Source organism: Mya arenaria, chromosome 12 (assembly GCF_026914265.1).
Source record: "Mya arenaria isolate MELC-2E11 chromosome 12, ASM2691426v1".
Lineage (NCBI taxonomy): Eukaryota > Metazoa > Mollusca > Bivalvia > Myida > Myidae > Mya > Mya arenaria.
Genome location: NC_069133.1, coordinates 7258246 through 7278228, shown reverse-complemented (window position 1 = coordinate 7278228; position 19983 = coordinate 7258246). Strand labels below are relative to the sequence as shown.

The following is a 19983-nucleotide window of genomic DNA, read 5'->3' as shown; positions in this document are numbered from 1 at the left end:
TAAGTCGCAATAACTTAATTCCCAATCGTTGTAAAATAAATAAGTTTTAACTAAAACAATTATTGAATGTTTTATTGACATAAAGTATAACATCAATTTCCAGTCATCACATTGACTTGAGTAAAATTAAAACTAAATAATGACAGAAATGGTATCTCCAAGGTATGTATGTGGTTCGATTCCTATCAAAACAACATCCCACTTCGGGGGAATTAAACTTAAAATAGCATCATCAATTTAAAGAAATGGCAAAACACAACATAAAACAATTTGCAAAAAACTCAAAATGTATGGCCCCTAAATTATATATAGCACAGAGTAATCAATGTATATAAAAAAGAAAACTAGTCTACACAAGACATGAAGGACATTACTACGTACCTTCATGTCGACTTATCTAATCAATGCACATATTGTATGATCCTTTTTAAAAAAAAAATTCTCTCAGAATAGTTGGAATAATATCTATTTCTGAAATGAGGGTTTGCTGGTCAGTGAAGATTCTATTTATCTGATTTAGGCAGTCAAATATTCCTGTTTATCTATGAAATAGACTTGATAATTATTACTTTTTTTAATTTTCTGAAATCAAGTCCTTCTCGGACAATCAAGCACACACAAACCTCTATAGTTTAGTAAGTTTTGTGTAAGCATCTTGATTATTTTTAACATGTGGCCGATGTAAGAGTTTGCAAGACGCTGCTGCATCCAACACCTGCACAAAACAAATGCATCTTTTTCTGTGAAAACATTGAAACTAGCTACCATAAATTGATACAATGTGTGTACAAAAACATAATCTACAATCTATGACACTAAAACTTTTTTCTAAGAATAGAGTACAATGACAACAAAACCATATACAACAGCAATGTATGGACTGATGGGGAAATAAGCCTTTTTGTAGATTCTATTTAATGTTCATTTCAAAAGAAGAATGTGTTTCTCATTCATGTATTTGCTATTTAAATGTTTTAATATATACATACAAATTGATATACTGCTGGGATATGTATCGCGAATGAGAGTTGGGGATAATCAAATGTTAAATACCGGTATGTGATATGTTGTAAGCTAAACAATTATGAAATTTATTGGTGGAACTTAACAAGGCCATAAGAATTTATTTCAGCAATTGAACTTCCCCCCTCATGCCATCCAAGCATAACCAAAATGTTTTTATTTTCAAATCTATAATGAACACATTTACACAGACTAGTGATTTCTGTAGCGCTTCAAGTCTTCAATGAAATTATTGTTATTCATATAAGGTTGATTTTGTATTAACAAAGACATGTTAATATTATGAAGGTCTCAAACACTTTTTATGTATGTTTGTATGTATGATCTATAAAAAAAATCTGCATACGAACATAAGTTTTCTTTTGATTTGACATACCATTTTTTTTCATTTTAGAGAAAAAACCCATTGCATTTACCACAAATCATACATACAATATCCAGTACATATATAAACGTAATTATATAATTCCTTGAATGATTTACTGACATAACGATACTGGTAAAAAACGAAGTCTCAAAAAATAAATGCAAAAAATTAAATGGTCATTTATACACATGAAAATGATATAGCAAACATAAAGAAAGATCAAACCTCTGGTCATTTTTGTATAATATATCTGTTAAGGTGCATATCATGTCACTTTATACAAGCTCAGAGTCTGAAATTTACGAGTCAGTAATCATGAAACTTTCTTAACTTAAGTCAGCTTTCTGAAATTTTCATAGTCAAATTGAAAAAAAAATGTTTAAGTGTTTTAACATAAAATTAATTTTTTTCAATAAGGTCAATGAAGTTATGTATATTGGAAATTCTTGAGTTTTTATTTCATTAAAGAGATACTAAAATCAGGAAATTAACTTCAATATGGAAATGGCTTGAAAAGTTTTATGAATACCGCCCATGTGTTTGTAAAACATTGTAAGTCCTTCCTTATCTTCAGTCAACTTCCTTAAATTGTCAAGAGTCAAATTAAAAGAAAAGTGTTTTTTATTACAAAAGTATGGATTTTTCCAAAAAATGAATGGAATTTTTTTTCCGATATTAAGTTTTTACATAATATGACCAGTGAGATACCCACTAAAGAAAATGATAGAAGTTAGGATAAGACTTAAACTAATTAATGAATATCAGCTGAGGGCTTGCTGGAGAGCACTTGTGTATAATGAACTTGGGCTTGCTTGCCAAAAAGTCAAACTTTGATGACCAATTGCTTATACAGACTTGACATTGCATTATTATCTCTGATATTTTGGCCTGCAAACTACCACTTCAGAATAAACCATTATATGCTGTATTGCTTTGCAAAAATATACTGCACAATATAAACTTTGCATCTATAGCAAGGTTTCAAATGTAAAATCTCTTAGTAACAAACAAGTTATCTTGAAAGGCCAATATAAATTAATTGCTAGATTTTCATCCAATTTTTTCTTAAAAGGGGGGCGTAGGGTGACATTTTATTATTTTTCTTAGATCACTTTCAGGGATGTGATTGACCTGGCAGTTGGAGGGCTGAAACTTTTTCGGCCATGAGTTTATGGGGCGCTTTTTGGGTCAACAGCGCACTGCTGTAGAAGAAAAAATGGCTTTTTGGAAGCTCTTTTGAGGGCTCTCCTGACTTTAAATTTGAAGCAAACTGGTATATTAACTTAAACAACTGAAAGCAACCAAATAATTTTGTTCAGGTAAAAAAAAAAAAAAAAATATGTTTATTTTTATTTATTTTTTTTTTGGGGGGGGGGGGGGGGTCCCTGGGGCCATAAGATCCCCGGAATTCCGCTGACAAATCACATCCCTGGCTATACTGTTTCTTTTTTACATGCGAGTGTAATACATCGACACTATAGGTATAAATAAAACTGTTCCTGGACAGTACCACAATAATACACAAATAAAGACCCCATTTACACATTTTTGTTTCAGTCAATAAAATCTAAGGGGCGTCAAAAAAAAGAGGGGGCAGGTGGGGGTGAAAACCCAGCAAGTAATTTATAGTCGTCTTAACTAAAAAACATAGGGAAATTTGATAACATGTAATAGGGTGTTAGCAGGTTTTAAAAAGAGCAGGGTGCTGCAGAATAGAGAGAGTGCTAGAGGTGAAAAGGGCACTTCGTATTGGGCTCTGAAGAACTTAAATACCTAAATTATAAACTTTAACAAACAGGTTAGAATTGTGTTTAATTTAAGTAGTTTTAAAGTTCAGCTGCCAGATTTAAAGATTGTATTTACCGGTACTTATAATCATATATGATAATATGCTTTTATACAAAACAAATGAAATATTTGACTGTTTAAAGCATTGAAATCTGTAACGACAGGAGGATGTACAGGCTGGTCTCCATGTGGTGGAGGGCTGGGTGCAGCACCCTCATATAGCTCTTTAGCTAAAACCCTATATAACAATCATAGATTAAAAAGTTTTATTTACAGTACATGTATATCCGCAAGAACTTCCAAAGGAAGGAATATTGCAATGCACTTAATTGGATACTTAAATCCTAGCTTGTTTCTTTAATGTAGGGTCAACAGCCAGACACTTAGATAAGTGTATTTCTGCTATAAGACGACTAAACAACAATGTCAGTCTTAAAATGAAATGTTTTCAAAAAATCATGACAACCAAAAAGAAACCCTGTAACAGCTATATTGTATGCTTTCAGAAAACAGATAAGCATATTTTGGCTCGGCCTTGCGAACAGAACATCAGATTTCTATTTCCGCATCTTTCCACAGTCACTACGGTCAATCAGGTGAGGTACAATGTCACTGTTCCCCTACAAGCAGATTTGAGAATATCTGGCGACCCGTGGTTTCAACATTTAATCATCTGGAAAGAGAAACATGGTGATTTGAAACATTTAAATTGATAAAATGCTCCTTTCCTATAATGATATCAATGTTACACAGACTTAAATAATCTGCTTTTGAAACTGTTTGATTATCTTAAGCATCCATTTCAAAGAATGCAGCAGAGAGCACATGCCTGTCTCCATGACGGCAGAGGGGTGCTACTAAAAAGGCCCGAGGGCAGCACCTGTTATACAGGTACCAAAAAGCACATGTATGTTGCTTACATCATCAGACTGGTTCCCACAAATTGGCAGCTGGGTTAAAATGAGCTTAAAAAAGAAGCTTTTTTTTGTACTAGATAATAAATTCATGTTCTTTGTTTACAGCAATAATTTCAAGCACAATGAGTATACCTTTTATAACCAGCGGTTTGAAGACATCGTGTTCTCAAAAAACATAATTTCCCTTTAGGCTAGTAAAAATGTCTAGCCCAACTAGCTTGTTATTTCACACTTAAATGTATATGACTGCTTCAAGACAGTCAAAATAAATAAGTTTAACATTAACAAGTGTTCAGCAGCAAGGTACTAACGCCTTAAACTAGGTTGTTTCTGGTTATGGCCTGAAATATGTGAGGTAGATAGCTTTTTTTATGTTGTTGATTTTTGCATGGCATACCTTCGAATGATATGACTATTCTCATTTCAGGTCAGATTAACATTCATATCTGGTTTAAAAAATGCAGATCCCTGTGGACTTTTTTTTTTATCACCAAAAAAGAAAAAAAAAAGCTTTATTGCCAGTGAAAAATCTTGGTCAGTCAACTCAGGTAACTCAAAATACACGTTTTTTCCTTAGGCCTAAAATGCCCTAAATTATCACACATACCATCATCAGCCTCGTCGTCATAGATGTCACTGTTGGTGATGACAGATTCGATGGAAGTGCCCTCGCTCATGATGTGGTTGGACAGATACTTCATCATTCCAAACGTCTGGACCCGCTTACGACCTGGCCAAGGGAAGACACAATACTAATGAGAATTTCATTTAAAGGAGGTAACACATTATGACAATAGCATCACTTTATACACAAACATAACACATGTCTTATTTCCAATATGGCCTTTTGGCATTAATAAAAACACACATGCACGCACACACAAATATTAATAATGTAGATTGTATTGCTTCAGTTATTTCATCTCATATTCACAATCAAAAACTATAACATAAATAAATGATATAATGTAGAACAATTTTATTCATTTCTATTGTAAATGTTTATAATTGCATTTATAGTGAAAGTGGTACATAAAAAAACAAGAGCTGTCACAGAGACAGCGCGCTCGACTATTCAACCACTTTAAATTTCAGTGTAAAGATTGAAAAGTTTTGGCGAATCATGCATGGATCACTGTTAGATTAGATTTCAATGCAATACATGATGTGCTGAGATATTAACATAAATGTGGTAACATGCAAAATTTTAACCAGAATTTTTAAGTCTAATAATAAAGGGCCATTATTTGCAAAATACAATTATCTAACTTGGTTATTCAATTAGGTTGGGTGGTTGAATACCATTGTATAAAGTCTCAATGCAATACATCAAGTAGTTGCTGAGATATTATCCTACATGTATGTGTGCTAACATGCAAGACCTTAACCAGAATTTTTAAGACGCATAATAAAGGGGCAAAAATGATTAAAAAGAAGGTTAAATGGTTGGGAGCCTGTGTGTAAAGATTCAATGCAATACATGATGTATTCGCTGAGGTATTGACTTAAAAGTGGTTACATGCAAAACCTTAACCAGAATTTCTATGTGGCCATTATTTAAATTTAATGCAAACTAGAGTTATTTTACTTGGCTATTTAAGTAGATTGGATGGTTGAGTAACATTATATAAAGTCTCAATGCAATACATCAAGTAGTTGCTGAGATATTATCCTATGTGTGCTTACATGCAAAACCTTAACCAGAATTTCTAAGTCGAATAATAAAGGGCAATTATTTGTATTAAATGAAAACTAGAGTTATCTAACTTGGTTAATTAAGTAGGTTGGATGGTTGAGTACCATTGTATAAAGTCTCAATGCAACACCTCAAGTAGTTGCTGAGATATTAACCTATGTGTGCTTGCACACAAAACCTTAACCAGAATTTCTCAGTTGAATGATAAAGGGCAATTATTTGCATTAAATTCAAACTAGAGTTATCTAACTTGGTTAATTAAGTAGGTTGGATGGTTGAGTACCATTGTATCAAGTCTCAATGCAATATCTCAAGTAGTTGCCGAGATATTAACCTATGTGTGCTTGCACACAAAACCTTATAAAGAATTTCTAAGTCAAATAATAAAGGCCTATTATTTGCATTAAATGCAAACTATGTGTGCTTGCACGCAAAACCTTAACCAAGGTGTGACGCCAATGCCGACGTTTGGGAGAGTAGTATAGCTCGCCTTATTCTTCGAATATTCAAGCTAACAAACGAAATTAATAAGAACACAACTAATTAATGCATCCTTTTGATAGAAAATAAACGATATGCAAGAACTTCTTCTGCATTGCTCATAATAAATTAATTTGTTTTTTTCTTCCAGGCAATATGACATAATTAACAATATCATACATGTGTACATTTGAAAATGCAGTTAAATCTATTTTTTATTACTATGTTCATTTAACCATATTTTTTAAATTCAAGAGAGAATTTACACGTTGACTGTCTGAACTTGCCTAAAACCAGTTTAGAATGAGTTAATATTAAAGATACACTCTTATTCCCATGCAAGATTTACAACAATTAAAACTTTTGTTTTAATATTCCAAAATGGATGAATAAATGGCAAACAATGGTTCTCATGAAGGATACCAAGTTGAATTTGAAAGAAATGAGCATAAAACACGGTATTTCTACCTAATAAAACTATAGGAAACCACAGTAAATCTTTTAGCATTCACCAACCATTTAATATTTTTGCGCTTTCTGCTATTAAATACACGGTTACAATCTTGTTATCAGTAATAAATAGCTTCCATAAATGCATTATTTAGTAAGTAGTTTAAGGTTTATCAGTCAAAATTTATGTTTGTTATACATGTGCATGTATTTATTTTGAATAAGAGTGTCACTTTAATACAGGTAAAGATATTTACAATTTGGGAATATGTTTCTTCTTCTAAATATAACTTCATATATCTCTATATATGTGACATTAATAGATTGATGTATATGAATTTTATTGATGAATTATCATGGGCCTATGGCAATTTAGATAAACTTTGAAATTATAAAAGTATGTTTACAAAATTGGTTTATTACACGTATAGTCTAGAATTAGTTTTCTTAGAAATATTGACAAAAATCTATTTATAAACACATGCGAAATTACATTTTCAAAAAGTATAAAAACATGCAAAATTTTGAATCATACTGTGCTTTTACATGGTAAATCATTGACATTAAGATTGAGATTTGACTTGAGTATTTGTGTGATATTTGGTCCTGGTCTTGTGTTGTGGGGTGGAGTAATTCAGGTCACCTTGGTGAGATGCCATTGGCTTCACTTCAGTCATTGGTGGCAAGTTTAAATTGCCAGAGATGATCAGTGTGGTCTTACCAAAGATTTTCTGCAGCTGCTCGTCACAAATCATAAATCTCTTGTCTCTCGGATCCTGTACAACAGCAATAAAATAAAACAATATATGATCAGGAAAAATGTTAATACTGAATTGAATGCATTTGTGATACCCATTAGAGATTTGATCAAGATAATTGCATTTAAAATTTACAGTTAATTTTTCATCTTTAAAAGAAAATTATTTCATGTAAGTATTATTCAGCATAATATTGCTACAGTTAATATTGGTAAATGGATAAACAAAGTCTTGACATAAACCTTCCAACATTTAAACTGTAATGGTTGTGTAGGTCAAAAATTTGAAACAAATATGTTAAAAAACACCTATATTTCTATAGATCTATCTACATAATACATAATCCTTGGATCAATACCTGTAACTTGCGCTCTTTGACAATCTCCCACATCTTTTTGACAACTTCATTCCTTGCAAGCTGCAACAATAGGTAAGATCGACCATGAGTATTTACAATTAACAATATGAATAATGGTGCCGCTTTAAAATGATCCTTGGGAATTGGTCACATAATCAGGTTCTCGGCCAACATTAGTCATGTCCTGTTAACATGTTTGACAAACTCAGAATCTAAATTTAACATACCCATACTTGTTACACATCTATTTAATGTAACAATAGAGGGGCCCATTTCAATAAGATATTGTAGAGGTAAACCCCACACTGCTAAAGAGTGCTCGTTGACATGTGAACTTAGGATAGATGTTCTTACGATAGTTGTATACGGTTAATTCTTGAAATTTACAATTTAAAGCCTTAGATCTTTATTGAAACAGGACCCAGGATTGTTGGTCTGAATGTCAAATTTTGATGACTGCCTAAGGTATCAATGCAAACTGCAGGCCACTGCGATCTTAAGCCATTAATAGGAGTTATTATCCGATACGTCAGTATAGCACTCACCTTGTCCGTGCCCATAAGAGCCGCGAGATCTGCAGACAGATTACAGGGCCTTGTGTATGTGTTGTTACCTCCCCCTTCTCGCTTTTTCTTTTCCTTCGGTTTGTGCGTGCTCTGTATAACAGGTGCAAAGGTGTAACAGAATTTGACTTAAAAGCATAAACGTTAAGAATTAGAATTTCTTGTAAATATAATCATATAGACATGTATTAGCCTAAAGACAACCGTTGCAAACTAATAATAATTTGTGAGGTTATTGCCAGAAGGTACCAAAACCTTTTATATTATAATGTCGCTTGGTATCTTGTGGTATTGACCAAACAGATTATACAACCACATTTTACCTCCATGTAGCATATCTTGTACCAATATTTATCAATAGAATAGATATATATAGTCCAATTTACTTCACACTTCCAAGTGCATACATGCCATATCCAAGACAGGAGGAAAAATACCCCTGAATTTCCTTTCCCCGGTCTCTCAACACCAGGGGGATGAATAACCCACAAAATACAGAAATAAACTCGTGTGTGTGTGTGCGTGCGTGCGTGCGTCCGTGCGTATGATTGAGAAATATGAAGACAAGATTGCTTTGTACAAAACATTTTCTTACAACATATTAATTATAATTAACATAGTGGTTTTCAGTTAAAAAGAAATGCTTGTTTAAAAAAAAATGTATTTAAAAGTAAATCACACACAAAACAATGACCACACTGGAGTGAGAAATGAAGTTTCTGAGCAAAAAACCATAGGAAGCCTTCATAATTTGGCAAATAATGCATTTTTATCTTTTATGTAAGTTGCTTCTTTAAAAGGCATCATAAAAATGCACAATTCATGATGCAAGCTCTGTGACAAAGCCTCGTACCGTTCGTCCCCTTGTTCTTCTACCCGTCTCCTCGAACGACTGTAAACGCTTAGCAAGCTCTTCGTCAGATATTTTCAATGTCTGAAACAAACAAGTGGGTCATTTTCACACTGTTATGCTCATTTTGTAAAAGTTAAGTAATGGCCATTCTTTTGGACAAGTTAACACAATTTAACCCAAAAAGTCTCTGAACAAATGATTTCCTATGACACTCTTATTCAAAATCAATGCATACACATGTATAACAAACACAAATTTTGAGTGATAAACCTTAAACTAATTACTAAATAATTCATTTATGGAAAATATTGATAACTGATAACAAGATTGTAACTGTCTATTTAATAGCTGAAAAAGCAAAAATATTAAATGATTGGTGAATGCTTAAAGATTTACTGTGAGGTACTATCCTCTTATACATACCGTGTTAACTGCAGCTTTCTTTCAAATTAAACTTGGTATCCTTTATGAGAACTATTATTTGTGACATTCTTTCATCCTTTTTGGTATATTTAAACAAATGTATTACTTGTGATAAGTCTTATTTTGGAGTACAAAGTGCATCTTTAACTACCTCAGAAATTTAAATCTTTGTCAACACATTAACTACCTCAGTTATTTACAATCTTTGTCAACACATTAACTACCTCAGAAATGTACAATCTTTGTCAACATATTTACTATCTCAGAAGTTTACAGTCATTGTCAACACATTAACTACCTCAGAAATTTACAATCTTTGTCAACACATTAACTACCTCAGAAATTTACAATCTTTGTCAACATATTTACTATCTCAGAAATTTACAATCTTTGTCAACACATTAACTACCTCAGTTATTTACAATCTTTGTCAACACATTAACTACGTCAGAAATTTACAATCTTTGTCAACATATTTACTATCTCAGAAGTTTACTGTCATTGTCAACACATTTACTACCTCAGAAATTTACAATCTTTGTCAACACATTTACTACCTCAGAAAGTTACAATCTTTGTCAACATATTTACTATCTCAGAAGTTTACAGTCATTGTCAACACATTTACTACCTCAGAAATTTACAATCTTTGTCAACACATTAACTACCTCAGAAATTTACAATCTTTGTCAACACATTAACTACCTCAGATATTTACAATCTTTGTTTACATATTTACTATCTCAGAAGTTTACTGTCATTGTCAACACATTTACTACCTCAGAAATTTACAATCTTTGTCAACACATTTACTACCTCAGTTATTTACAATCTTTGTCAACACATTAACTACCTCAGAAATTTACAGTCTATGCCAACTCACTAACTACCTCAGAAATTTACAATCTTTGTCAACATATTTACTATCTCAGAAATTTACAATCTTTGTCAACACATTAAGTACCTCAGTTATTTACAATCTTTGTCAACACATTAACTACCTCAGAAATTTACAATCTTTGTCAACATATTTACTATCTCAGAAGTTTACTGTCATTGTCAACACATTTACTACCTCAGATATTTACAATCTTTGTCAACACATTTACTACCTCAGAAATTCACAATCTTTGTCAACACATTAACTACCTCAGTTATTTACAATCTTTGTCAACACATTAACTACCTCAGAAATTTACAATCTTTGTCAACATATTTACTATCAAAAGTTCACTGTCATTGTCAACACATTTACTACCTCAGAAATTTACAATCCTTGTCAACACATTTACTACCTCAGGTATTTACAATCTTTGTTAACACATTAACTACCTCAGAAATTTACAATCATTGTCAACACATTAACTACCTCAGAAATTTAAACGAATTATCAGTTGCTATATATGTATCTTGTTTCAATTCAAATACATTAACAGGCTTTCATAGTTTCCATGGTTACCTTTTGTTCCTCATCGTACACATTGAGATCATCGTTCTCCAGGGGGGCAAGGTCTCCACCCTCATCATCATCATCACTCTGGGAAATATACACATTTAATACCATACATTTTTGTAACTTTCCGATATGTTCAGTTGAAATTTTTGAAAATCACCTCAGTTTATACAGATTTGTTCAAGTATTTGGATTATACAGGTAAGACAAAACAAGCTCTAATACACCTTTCTCTTTTAAACAAGACAAAATAAAGTTGGTTAATTCCCGAATTTTCTCCAATAAATGATAACGAGTGACGTGGACCACACGCCTGTCTGGTGGGGTGTTCATTATAACAAGGGACATAACTCACTTAACAACTTTAAAGGCCAGAGTTACAGGGCTTGTTATACATGTGTGTAAGGTCTCTGACAACATGTGTACCAAGTTTCATTTACATATATTAAATGATTTTTTGCTGAGTTCTGGCAAAGGCTATGACAATACCTTGCCATCTCTAGTCTTCAGTTAACAGATGAGCGAATAATAAACAAGTTCAATCTGTGAATTACAAAGACTATAATGTGGTCTTTAACTATTTACTGGTAATGCAAAACATCGTTCAGTCACTGTACATAACAAATCAACAGATCAACATATTTCCCTGACAACCTATACTTAGCAATACATAAAAATGAAAATACCTATAGTTTTTTATTTAATCCAATTTTCGTACTAAAATTCCACCATGTTACCGGACATACCTCTCCTCCTTTCTTTTTCTTCTTTGATGAGCTCTTTTTTGTTTTGGGTTTCTTCTTCGGGGGCTCCTTTTCAACCTTAAAACAATTTCACAAAATATATGAGGCTTTTTATTTTCAATACTACTAAAGAAGTGATAAAAATAGGAGCGTTCTTAAAAGTATGAAACCATGGGGATTTTACGGGGATTTCTTTTTAGAAATGAAGGGAGCGTACCGGCATAAGTAGGAAAATGTGAGGATTTTAAGGGGGAAAAGTATTGAATTGTTAGGATTTTAAAGGCAAATATTAGGGAAAAGTTGAGATTTTAAGGGCAAAGAGGAAAAGTTGGAGCCTAACAAAATAATAAGGCCTGCATTTGTGTCTTTGAAATATTTCATTTCAATTGAAAAGTAATATTATTGATACTAGTATAAACTCCCATTTATTAAACCATATAAGGTAACCAATTGTACCTCAAGGGTAAAACACAGCTTCACTTACAAATAAAACTTCATGATGGAATCATAAACTAGAGCTGTCACAGGAGTGACGAATACCCCCAAATGCCGCCTGGACACAGGAATGGCAAACCATTCCTTTGAAAAGAGGCCATAACTCCAAGGTTACTGCACACTGCATCTTCTTTTATCATGCATGTATTGTTTTATTTAAATCTGTTGAGTAATTTAGAAGTTACACTGCTGACAAGAAAAACTAGCCTTTCATGAGTTATCGTCCGGAAACCGTTTTTCTATTTTTAGTAACAGTGACACTGACCTTGGCCCCACCAGCCCCAATATCGAACTTGACCTGTATCTTATGATGTTAAACCTGTGTACCAAAAATTGTTCAAATCTGTCTAGCCTTTCATGAGTTATTGTCCGGAGACCGTTTTTCTATTTTTAGTAACAGTGACCTTGACCTTGGCCCCACCAGCCCCAATATCGAACTTGACCTGTATCTTCTGATGTTACACCTGTGTACCAAACTGTATCTTCTGGTGTTACACCTGTGTACCAAAAATTGTTGAAATCTGTCTAGCCTTTCATGAGTTATCGTCCAGAAACCGTTTTTCTATTTTTAGTAACAGTGACCTTGACCTTGGCCCCACCAGCCCCAATATCGAACTTGACCTGTATCTTCTGATGTTAAACCTGTGTACCAAAAATTGTTCAAATATGTCAAGCCTTTCATGATTTATCGTCCGGAAACCGTTTTTCTATTTTTAGTAACAGTGACCTTGACCTTGGCCCCACCAGCCCCAATATCGAACTTGACCTGTATCTTCTGATGTTACACCTGTGTACCAAACTGTATCTTCTGGTGTTACACCTGTGTACCAAAAATTGTTGAAATCTGTCTAGCCTTTCATGAGTTATCGTCCAGAAACCGTTTTTCTATTTTTAGTAACAGTGACCTTGACCTTGGCCCCACCAGCCCCAATATCGAACTTGACCTGTATCTTCTGATGTTAAACCTGTGTACCAAAAATTGTTCAAATATGTCAAGCCTTTGATGATTTATCGTCCGGAAACCGTTTTTCTATTTTTAGTAACAGTGACCTTGACCTTGGCCCCACCAGCCCCAATATCGAACTTGACCTGTATCTTATGATGTTACACCTGTGTACCAAAAATTGTTGAAATCTGTATAGCCTTTCATGAGTTATCGTCCGGAAACCGTTTTTCTATTTTTAGTAACAGTGACCTTGACCTTGGCCCCACCAGCCCCAATATCGAACTTGACCTGTATCTTCTGATGTTACACCTGTGTACCAAAAATTGTTCAAATCTGTCTAGCCTTTAATGAGTTATCGTCCAGAAACCGTTTTTCTATTTTTAGTAACAGTGACCTTGACCTTGGCCCAACCAGCCCCAATATCGAACTTGACCTGTATCTTATGATGTTACACCTGTGTACCAAAAATTGTCTAAATCTGTCAAGCCTTTCATGAGTTATCGTCCGGAAACCGTTTTTTCTATTTTTAGTAACAGTGACCTTGACCCCACCAGCCCCAATATCGAACTTGACCTGTATCTTCTGATGTTACACCTGTGTACCAAAAAATATATAACAAGGTCAGTACATAAAAAGTTGATCTTGCCTTTACGTGTCAAATACATATGTCAGTTATTTTAAATTGTTTCTAACATAAACTAGACAAAGCTGTATAATTTTTGCCTATTTTAACTTATTCAGGGGCCATAATTAGAGACATGATCATGTGATTCCAACCACAATCACAGGGGCAAATGTTCTCACCATCGCTAAAAGTTTGAAAAAGATTCATTCAAAAATGACGAAGGAGTAGGACGAACAAAACTAATTTTACCCAATTTAACTCATTAAGGGGCCACAACTCCACTCAGGATCATGTGACTCCCACCAAATTCATGGAGGCAAAGGTTTACATCATGGCCATTAATATTTGAAAGTTTGAAAAAGATTTGCTCAATAGCTTCAAAGAAGAATCCTGGACAAAGCTAATTTTGCCCAATTTAACTCATTAAGGGGCCACAACTCCACTCAGGATCATGCGACTCTGACCAAATCCACGGAGGCACAGGTTTACATCATGGTCATTAATATTTGAAAGTTTGAAAAAGATTTGTTCAATAACAACAAAGATGAATCCCGGACAAAAAAACGGACGGACAGACAGACAGAAGGACAACCCGATTCCAGTATACCCCCCCCCCAAACTTTGTTTTGGGGGGTATAATAACTAACTAAAACTTTCAAACAAAGTCTGGCATGACCAGCTGTCAAAAGCTTTACACTGATGTGAATTTATTCAGTGCCTAAGAAAACTGAGTAATAAATGTCCTGAACATGTGCAGATATTACATTTATGCACATAGCTACACCAACCTCTTCATCACTGCTACTTGAGTTGTCTCCTTTCCCATTCTTTTCTTCCTCGCTGCTTTCTTGCCCTTCATCTTGCATCTCCATTGTCAGTGCCATCGTCAGCTTTTCAATCTCCTTCTTCCTAAAAACAAGAAACATAAATATTTACATTTCTTTTGTCTCGTCTTTCTATATCGAAACAAGAAACTCAAAAAGGCCTTTGCTCTACTGGCTGGGTTTGTGTGGTCAACATCACTGTTTTTGAAAAGAACCAACCTCTTATGGATATCTAAATACTGTACAAGTTTTATCGAGATACAATCAAAACTGAAGACTGTATCATGTTCGCAAGCATTTTTTACACAATAGCCTTTTTTTATACTATCAAGTATTACTATTATCAAGGCACATAATCTAATCACTTCAAGGCCCATATTCTAGGCATGCATGGGCGGATCTGGCTGGTTTTCAAAAGGAACCAAGCTCTAATGGATATCTAGATACTGTACAACAAAGCAAGTTTCATCGAGATACAATCAAAACTGAAGACTGTATCGTGTTTACAAGCAATTGTTTACCCAATATAATTTTTTTATACTATCAAGGCCCATAATCTAGGCATGCATCGATGAATCTCGCTGGTTTTCGAAAGGAACCAAGATCTAATGGATATGTAGATACTGTACAAGTATTATCAACTACAAATAAAACTGAAGGCTGTATCGTGTTAACAAGGAATTGTTTACAGACGCACGGTGAAAACATTTGTTCAAAGGTTAACAATGGGCAAATTGTTTAGAACTTTCTTCAAGTTAACAAAGTTGTTATTGGCTTTGTAGTTAAGGTGAATCATTTTAAATAAAACAATCATTCCTTAATCAGTTGTCTCAATATTTGTTATAAGTACTGCAGATCACATCTGTGTCCATGGAACTTTCATAGTATTAAAGATTTGAAAGTTAACAATGATCCAGTTAACAACGGTGTTAACTTGAACAATGTTCTGAACAATCAGCCCAATGTCTCATACAACCACCAGTCTTTTATCACATATTTGAGACACGGAATAAAAACTTCTTTCCTCATTTCACTAGTATATACATGTACATCAATCTTAATGTCACAGTTCCGAATTGTACAGGTCAGAGAGTGTGCGATTATCCAGGCCAGTAAGCTCAGATGGTAGAGCACCTGGCTTGCAAGCATGACATCTTCAATAAGGAAAATAAACTGATGTAAATAAAATGTAAATATAAAGATTAAATAAACAAAATTAAGTGCATTCATGCAGTACGAATACTCGTACATGATATTTCAAATTCACCAAGAAGCACCAAACATAACACATGAAAATAGGATACAAAGCCTTAATAGAACATAACCATATTATAAAGTATCCATTACATGACAGTATCTGAGAGCATAGTTGTGGCTTCAATAACTCTGTTATAGCCTTTTGATGCTTTTTATTTTTACAGAGTCATGGTTTTCTGCCCTGTGAAAATCAACATGCAGGGGTTTCAATAAGACCCAAAATCAGGAATTTTTTTAAAATTCCATGTCTGATTTTTAGGAATTTTCATAGAATTTGTAGGTAAAGAAGCACATTTGATGCACAACTCAAAATGTTTGTTTTCATGTTTATTGTTTATATTCAGCCATAACAAGAGTCTAGTATAGGGGCGCATGGGGATACGAGTGGAAGGGGTCCACCCCTGGTCACAAGGGGGGGGGGGGGGGGTCTTATAGAATGTTTTGTTTTCATACTCAATTTAAACCATTTTCCATGATTTTCAGACTTGTACAAAATGTTGTTGCTTTTTCACAAATTTCAGAAGGGTGTGTTTAAATATCAAAATTAAAATTCGTCTTTTTGTCTGTGGTAATATGACTGTACTTGTCTGGATTCTTCTTTAGTGCAATGTCTCATTTTTCTCCTAAAATTCATGTAAAATAAAACAAAAACAGTTAAGCATTTGAAACAATTATACTGGCCTAAATACACACAAAAAATATGTAGGGGATGAATTTTATTAGGTACAAACGGGACTGGGTATGAATGATGATACATTCAGCCTGGCTTTTTATTCAATTGTCTTTGGTAAAGTTATGCTTAATATGTTGATGTTTTAGAATAAAGTGACAATAAAAATCACTGCCCTTGCTTAAAGAAACACTTATACAGCATAGAACATTGATAAAATAACTCCGAAAATCGTTCCGACAAAATGGCGGTTTTGGCAAATTTTGACAAGATCGTAGACGTGATAGATAAATGCAACATAAGCATCAAAATATTTTGATTAAATGTTAGCGCCAGCTTTCCTATGTCTACAAATCGGCAGGGACCGTCTGCTTCAAGTCAACAATATTTAAAATAGCGAGTCTCGCCTGTACAATACAATTATTTTACAAGGTTTAATAGTGTTTCACAACATTTTTCAACATCCCTTCGCATTTTCTATAGCATTTTACGAACTTTCATCTTTGAATGAACGAGTTCCCATTGTATATTCTGATTGGCTGACATTCAATAGCTCCGCCTCCTGGCGATGTTTCACTAATTGGCTCTTCCTTATTATCGGATTAGAAGATGGCCGTTTATGAATACACAGGTCGTCTGCTCATTACAAACAATAAGCTGTCATAAATTATGACACGTACAAGGCATATGGGAAGATGAAAGGGCAGTACGGCATATTTTAAGCAGTCAAGGGTGCACAGCATATGAAAGTCTGGTCTCATTAAAAGAGGCGTACAAGGCTATTAAAAGGAATTTTCAAAACGCCCGCGGTCAAGTTCTGGGACGTTTTTGGCGATTTTCCAGACATATAAAACAGCTACGTCCGCTTATTGAAACCCCTGAACATGATATTCAAGTGTTTTTTCTGTACCTAATGTGTAAAAAATACAAACGCAGGAGAAAGTTCAAAAACTGAAAAATGTTATATTTGATTCTATTTCCTCCTGCTTTGTATTGTCCATGGACTTTTTTTAAACACTCCCAATAAGTATATTTTAACATATAATTTACAGTAAGCAATGAAATTAACCCCATTTCCTTTTTTATCATCATTGTTTAAAAAATGTGGCTTTTCAACCATTTAGTTTCGCTCAGACTCTTTTCACAAGTCAAGGAGCCCTAGCCAAATTCACAAAAAGGTGTGGGAAGAAACAGTAATCTTTGAATTGTAAACAAAATTTTATAACTAGTTGAGGCTTTTGAAACTTTCAGGTTAAGATAAATGGCTTTTAACAATTTTTAAAACTCACCGGCCTCGAAGATTAAAGTATTAGCCAATCACAATAGTAGTTAAAGAAAGCGAATACTTTCTTATAGTTACAAATATAAAGCATGGCTAAATTTAAACCATGAGGATGGTGAGTTTCACAATGAATTTGACTTAAACACTCTTGGAACATTAAGCAGAGATTCTAAGAAGCTTGACTACGGAGAGCATTATAATAATTTTTTTTACAACAATCATTACTGTAGGTTGCAGGAATTTGATTTTTTGAAGCAATATTAATCTGGATTACCAAATCAATCATCAAATAAAGACAAATCCAATGTTCATCATTGTCATCATTTATTTACTAAATGAATCACACCATATAAAACTGCAAGGAAAAATCTGTTATAGATGGCTTCATAAAAATATATAACTAATTGAAGCTCAACTGCCTTAGAATTAATTTTAATCCTTCATATCATCGAAAAGTGGTATTTTAATTGTATTATATTTTTTAATAAATCTCAAAGTGTTCAAGTGTTTATTTTTGAATTATAACTTAAGCATATTTTTTGCTTTAAACTACTTTTCTTAAAAATATTGAACTGTGAGCTTATCATTTTTTGCTGCAAAAATCTAAATAAAATTTGTACTTTTTTAAATTATTCTTGCTTCACTGGCTGTTTTAGTAAACAACATTCTTTTTATTAAAAACACTTTTTTCAAGGAAAACATAGTATCAACACCTGTCAATGTTTTAAATGTCCTGTGCATCAGTTATTATAAGAGGTCAAGAAAAAGGTCACCATATTGGGATGGACTAAGAGCCTTGGGCACTCCGTGGCCCATGAGTCAATAAGTCATCACCACTTGTGAAAATATGCACCATTCCATTCAGCACAATGTAATCAAATTAATGGTAAAGTATCAAGCAAATAGAAATGGAAATTCCCCAAAAAAACATGAAATTGGTTAATTTATTTGACCGGTAACAAGGTGTTACATATGTAATTATTTAAATCTTTTTTTAATGCATATCAATGTTCAATCTTTTATTTACAACTTTAAACAAAATTTCACCTTAAATACAAGTTTTAAAGCAGTAATATTTTTAAGAGAGTTTTCAATGGTGCCATTTGGTAGCAGTTTCTTTAATCAGTAAATCACTAAATGGAACAGCCAAAGCATGCAGCCTTGTTAAAATCAGTGAACAACAACAACATGGATAAATTATCTGAGATATTAAAAGTATAAACTGGTGGAAGGAAGTTATAAAAAAAACTCTTTAAGAAGAATAATGTACCTGTCAGACAAATCCACATCTAACTGTTCTTGCAACTTGAGACGCACTTTTTTCGCCGACGTTGTGGACAGGTCGGCTCCCTTTAAAATATCTGAAAGGAAGGCACACATGAGTGCAGAAGGATATAATTTGCGTCACACGATTTAATTGTATATATCTTATTACGTTTGAGGTAATTAAAGTCTGGAATAAATTAAAATACCTTTTATTTTTCTGCGCAATCTGTCTGTGCTGATTTCTGCCATTTTGAATTGAAGGGATGTTACTCTGGTGGAAGGTTTAGAGTTACAACGGCGAAAGCACAAACAGTAATCTTTCTTCTGGAAGCTGTTGGGTCAACTCGGCCCAATTACCTTTTTGGCGTGGTCCAAATCGGCCTAGTCCTTTTTCGGCCTTCTTTTGAAAGGTAGCGTACCTATGAAATACCTATTGGTGTTATTGTGTTTACACCTAATATTTACGGATTATTTATTTGCATTTGTTCATTTCCGAACAGAAGTCACCTCTCCTGTAATCTATTTAAAACCCAAACGCGTTGCTTATAATAAGATTTAGGACTTCAGTTAACGATGCCACTAACTCAACAGCCGAATCTACCAGCAAAGGAATTTACTTCTGTCTTTGTTTTTCATATTGAATATTAAAAATAGAGACATTCTGCTTCCGTCGGTGGGATCTTATCGTCACCTGTGTTTACTATAAGTAATATTGCTGTATTTTTTGCATACATTATTGTCGACGT

The 19983-nt window shown here is 33.5% G+C and overlaps 1 protein-coding gene across 1 annotated transcript; it reads right to left on the bottom strand.

The window, feature by feature from the left end:
- Positions 1 to 57: 57 nt before the first annotated feature.
- On the bottom strand, positions 58 to 19562 carry LOC128211778 (uncharacterized). The gene is made up of 11 exons (XM_052916829.1): positions 19444 to 19562; positions 19242 to 19332; positions 14727 to 14847; positions 11876 to 11950; positions 11136 to 11213; positions 9254 to 9334; positions 8383 to 8493; positions 7838 to 7897; positions 7443 to 7497; positions 4703 to 4825; positions 58 to 3851 (listed from the first exon to the last, which is right to left on the bottom strand). Exons 1-11 carry the CDS (start codon positions 19484 to 19486, stop codon positions 3844 to 3846), a joined length of 846 nt encoding a protein of 281 aa, XP_052772789.1. The 5' UTR covers positions 19487 to 19562; the 3' UTR covers positions 58 to 3843.
- Positions 19563 to 19983: the final 421 nt, after the last annotated feature.

Excerpts from the sequence above, each read along its gene's own strand:
- LOC128211778 (XM_052916829.1), bottom strand. The coding sequence starts at position 19,486 with ATGGCAGAAATCAGCACAGACAGATTGCGCAGAAAAATAAAAG. Across the intron at positions 8,494-9,253 it reads GAAGAACAAGGGGACGAACG|AGCACGCACAAACCGAAGGA; the intron begins GTACGAGGCTTT and ends CCTGTTATACAG. Across the intron at positions 7,498-7,837 it reads TCAAAGAGCGCAAGTTACAG|GATCCGAGAGACAAGAGATT; the intron begins GTATTGATCCAA and ends GCTGTTGTACAG.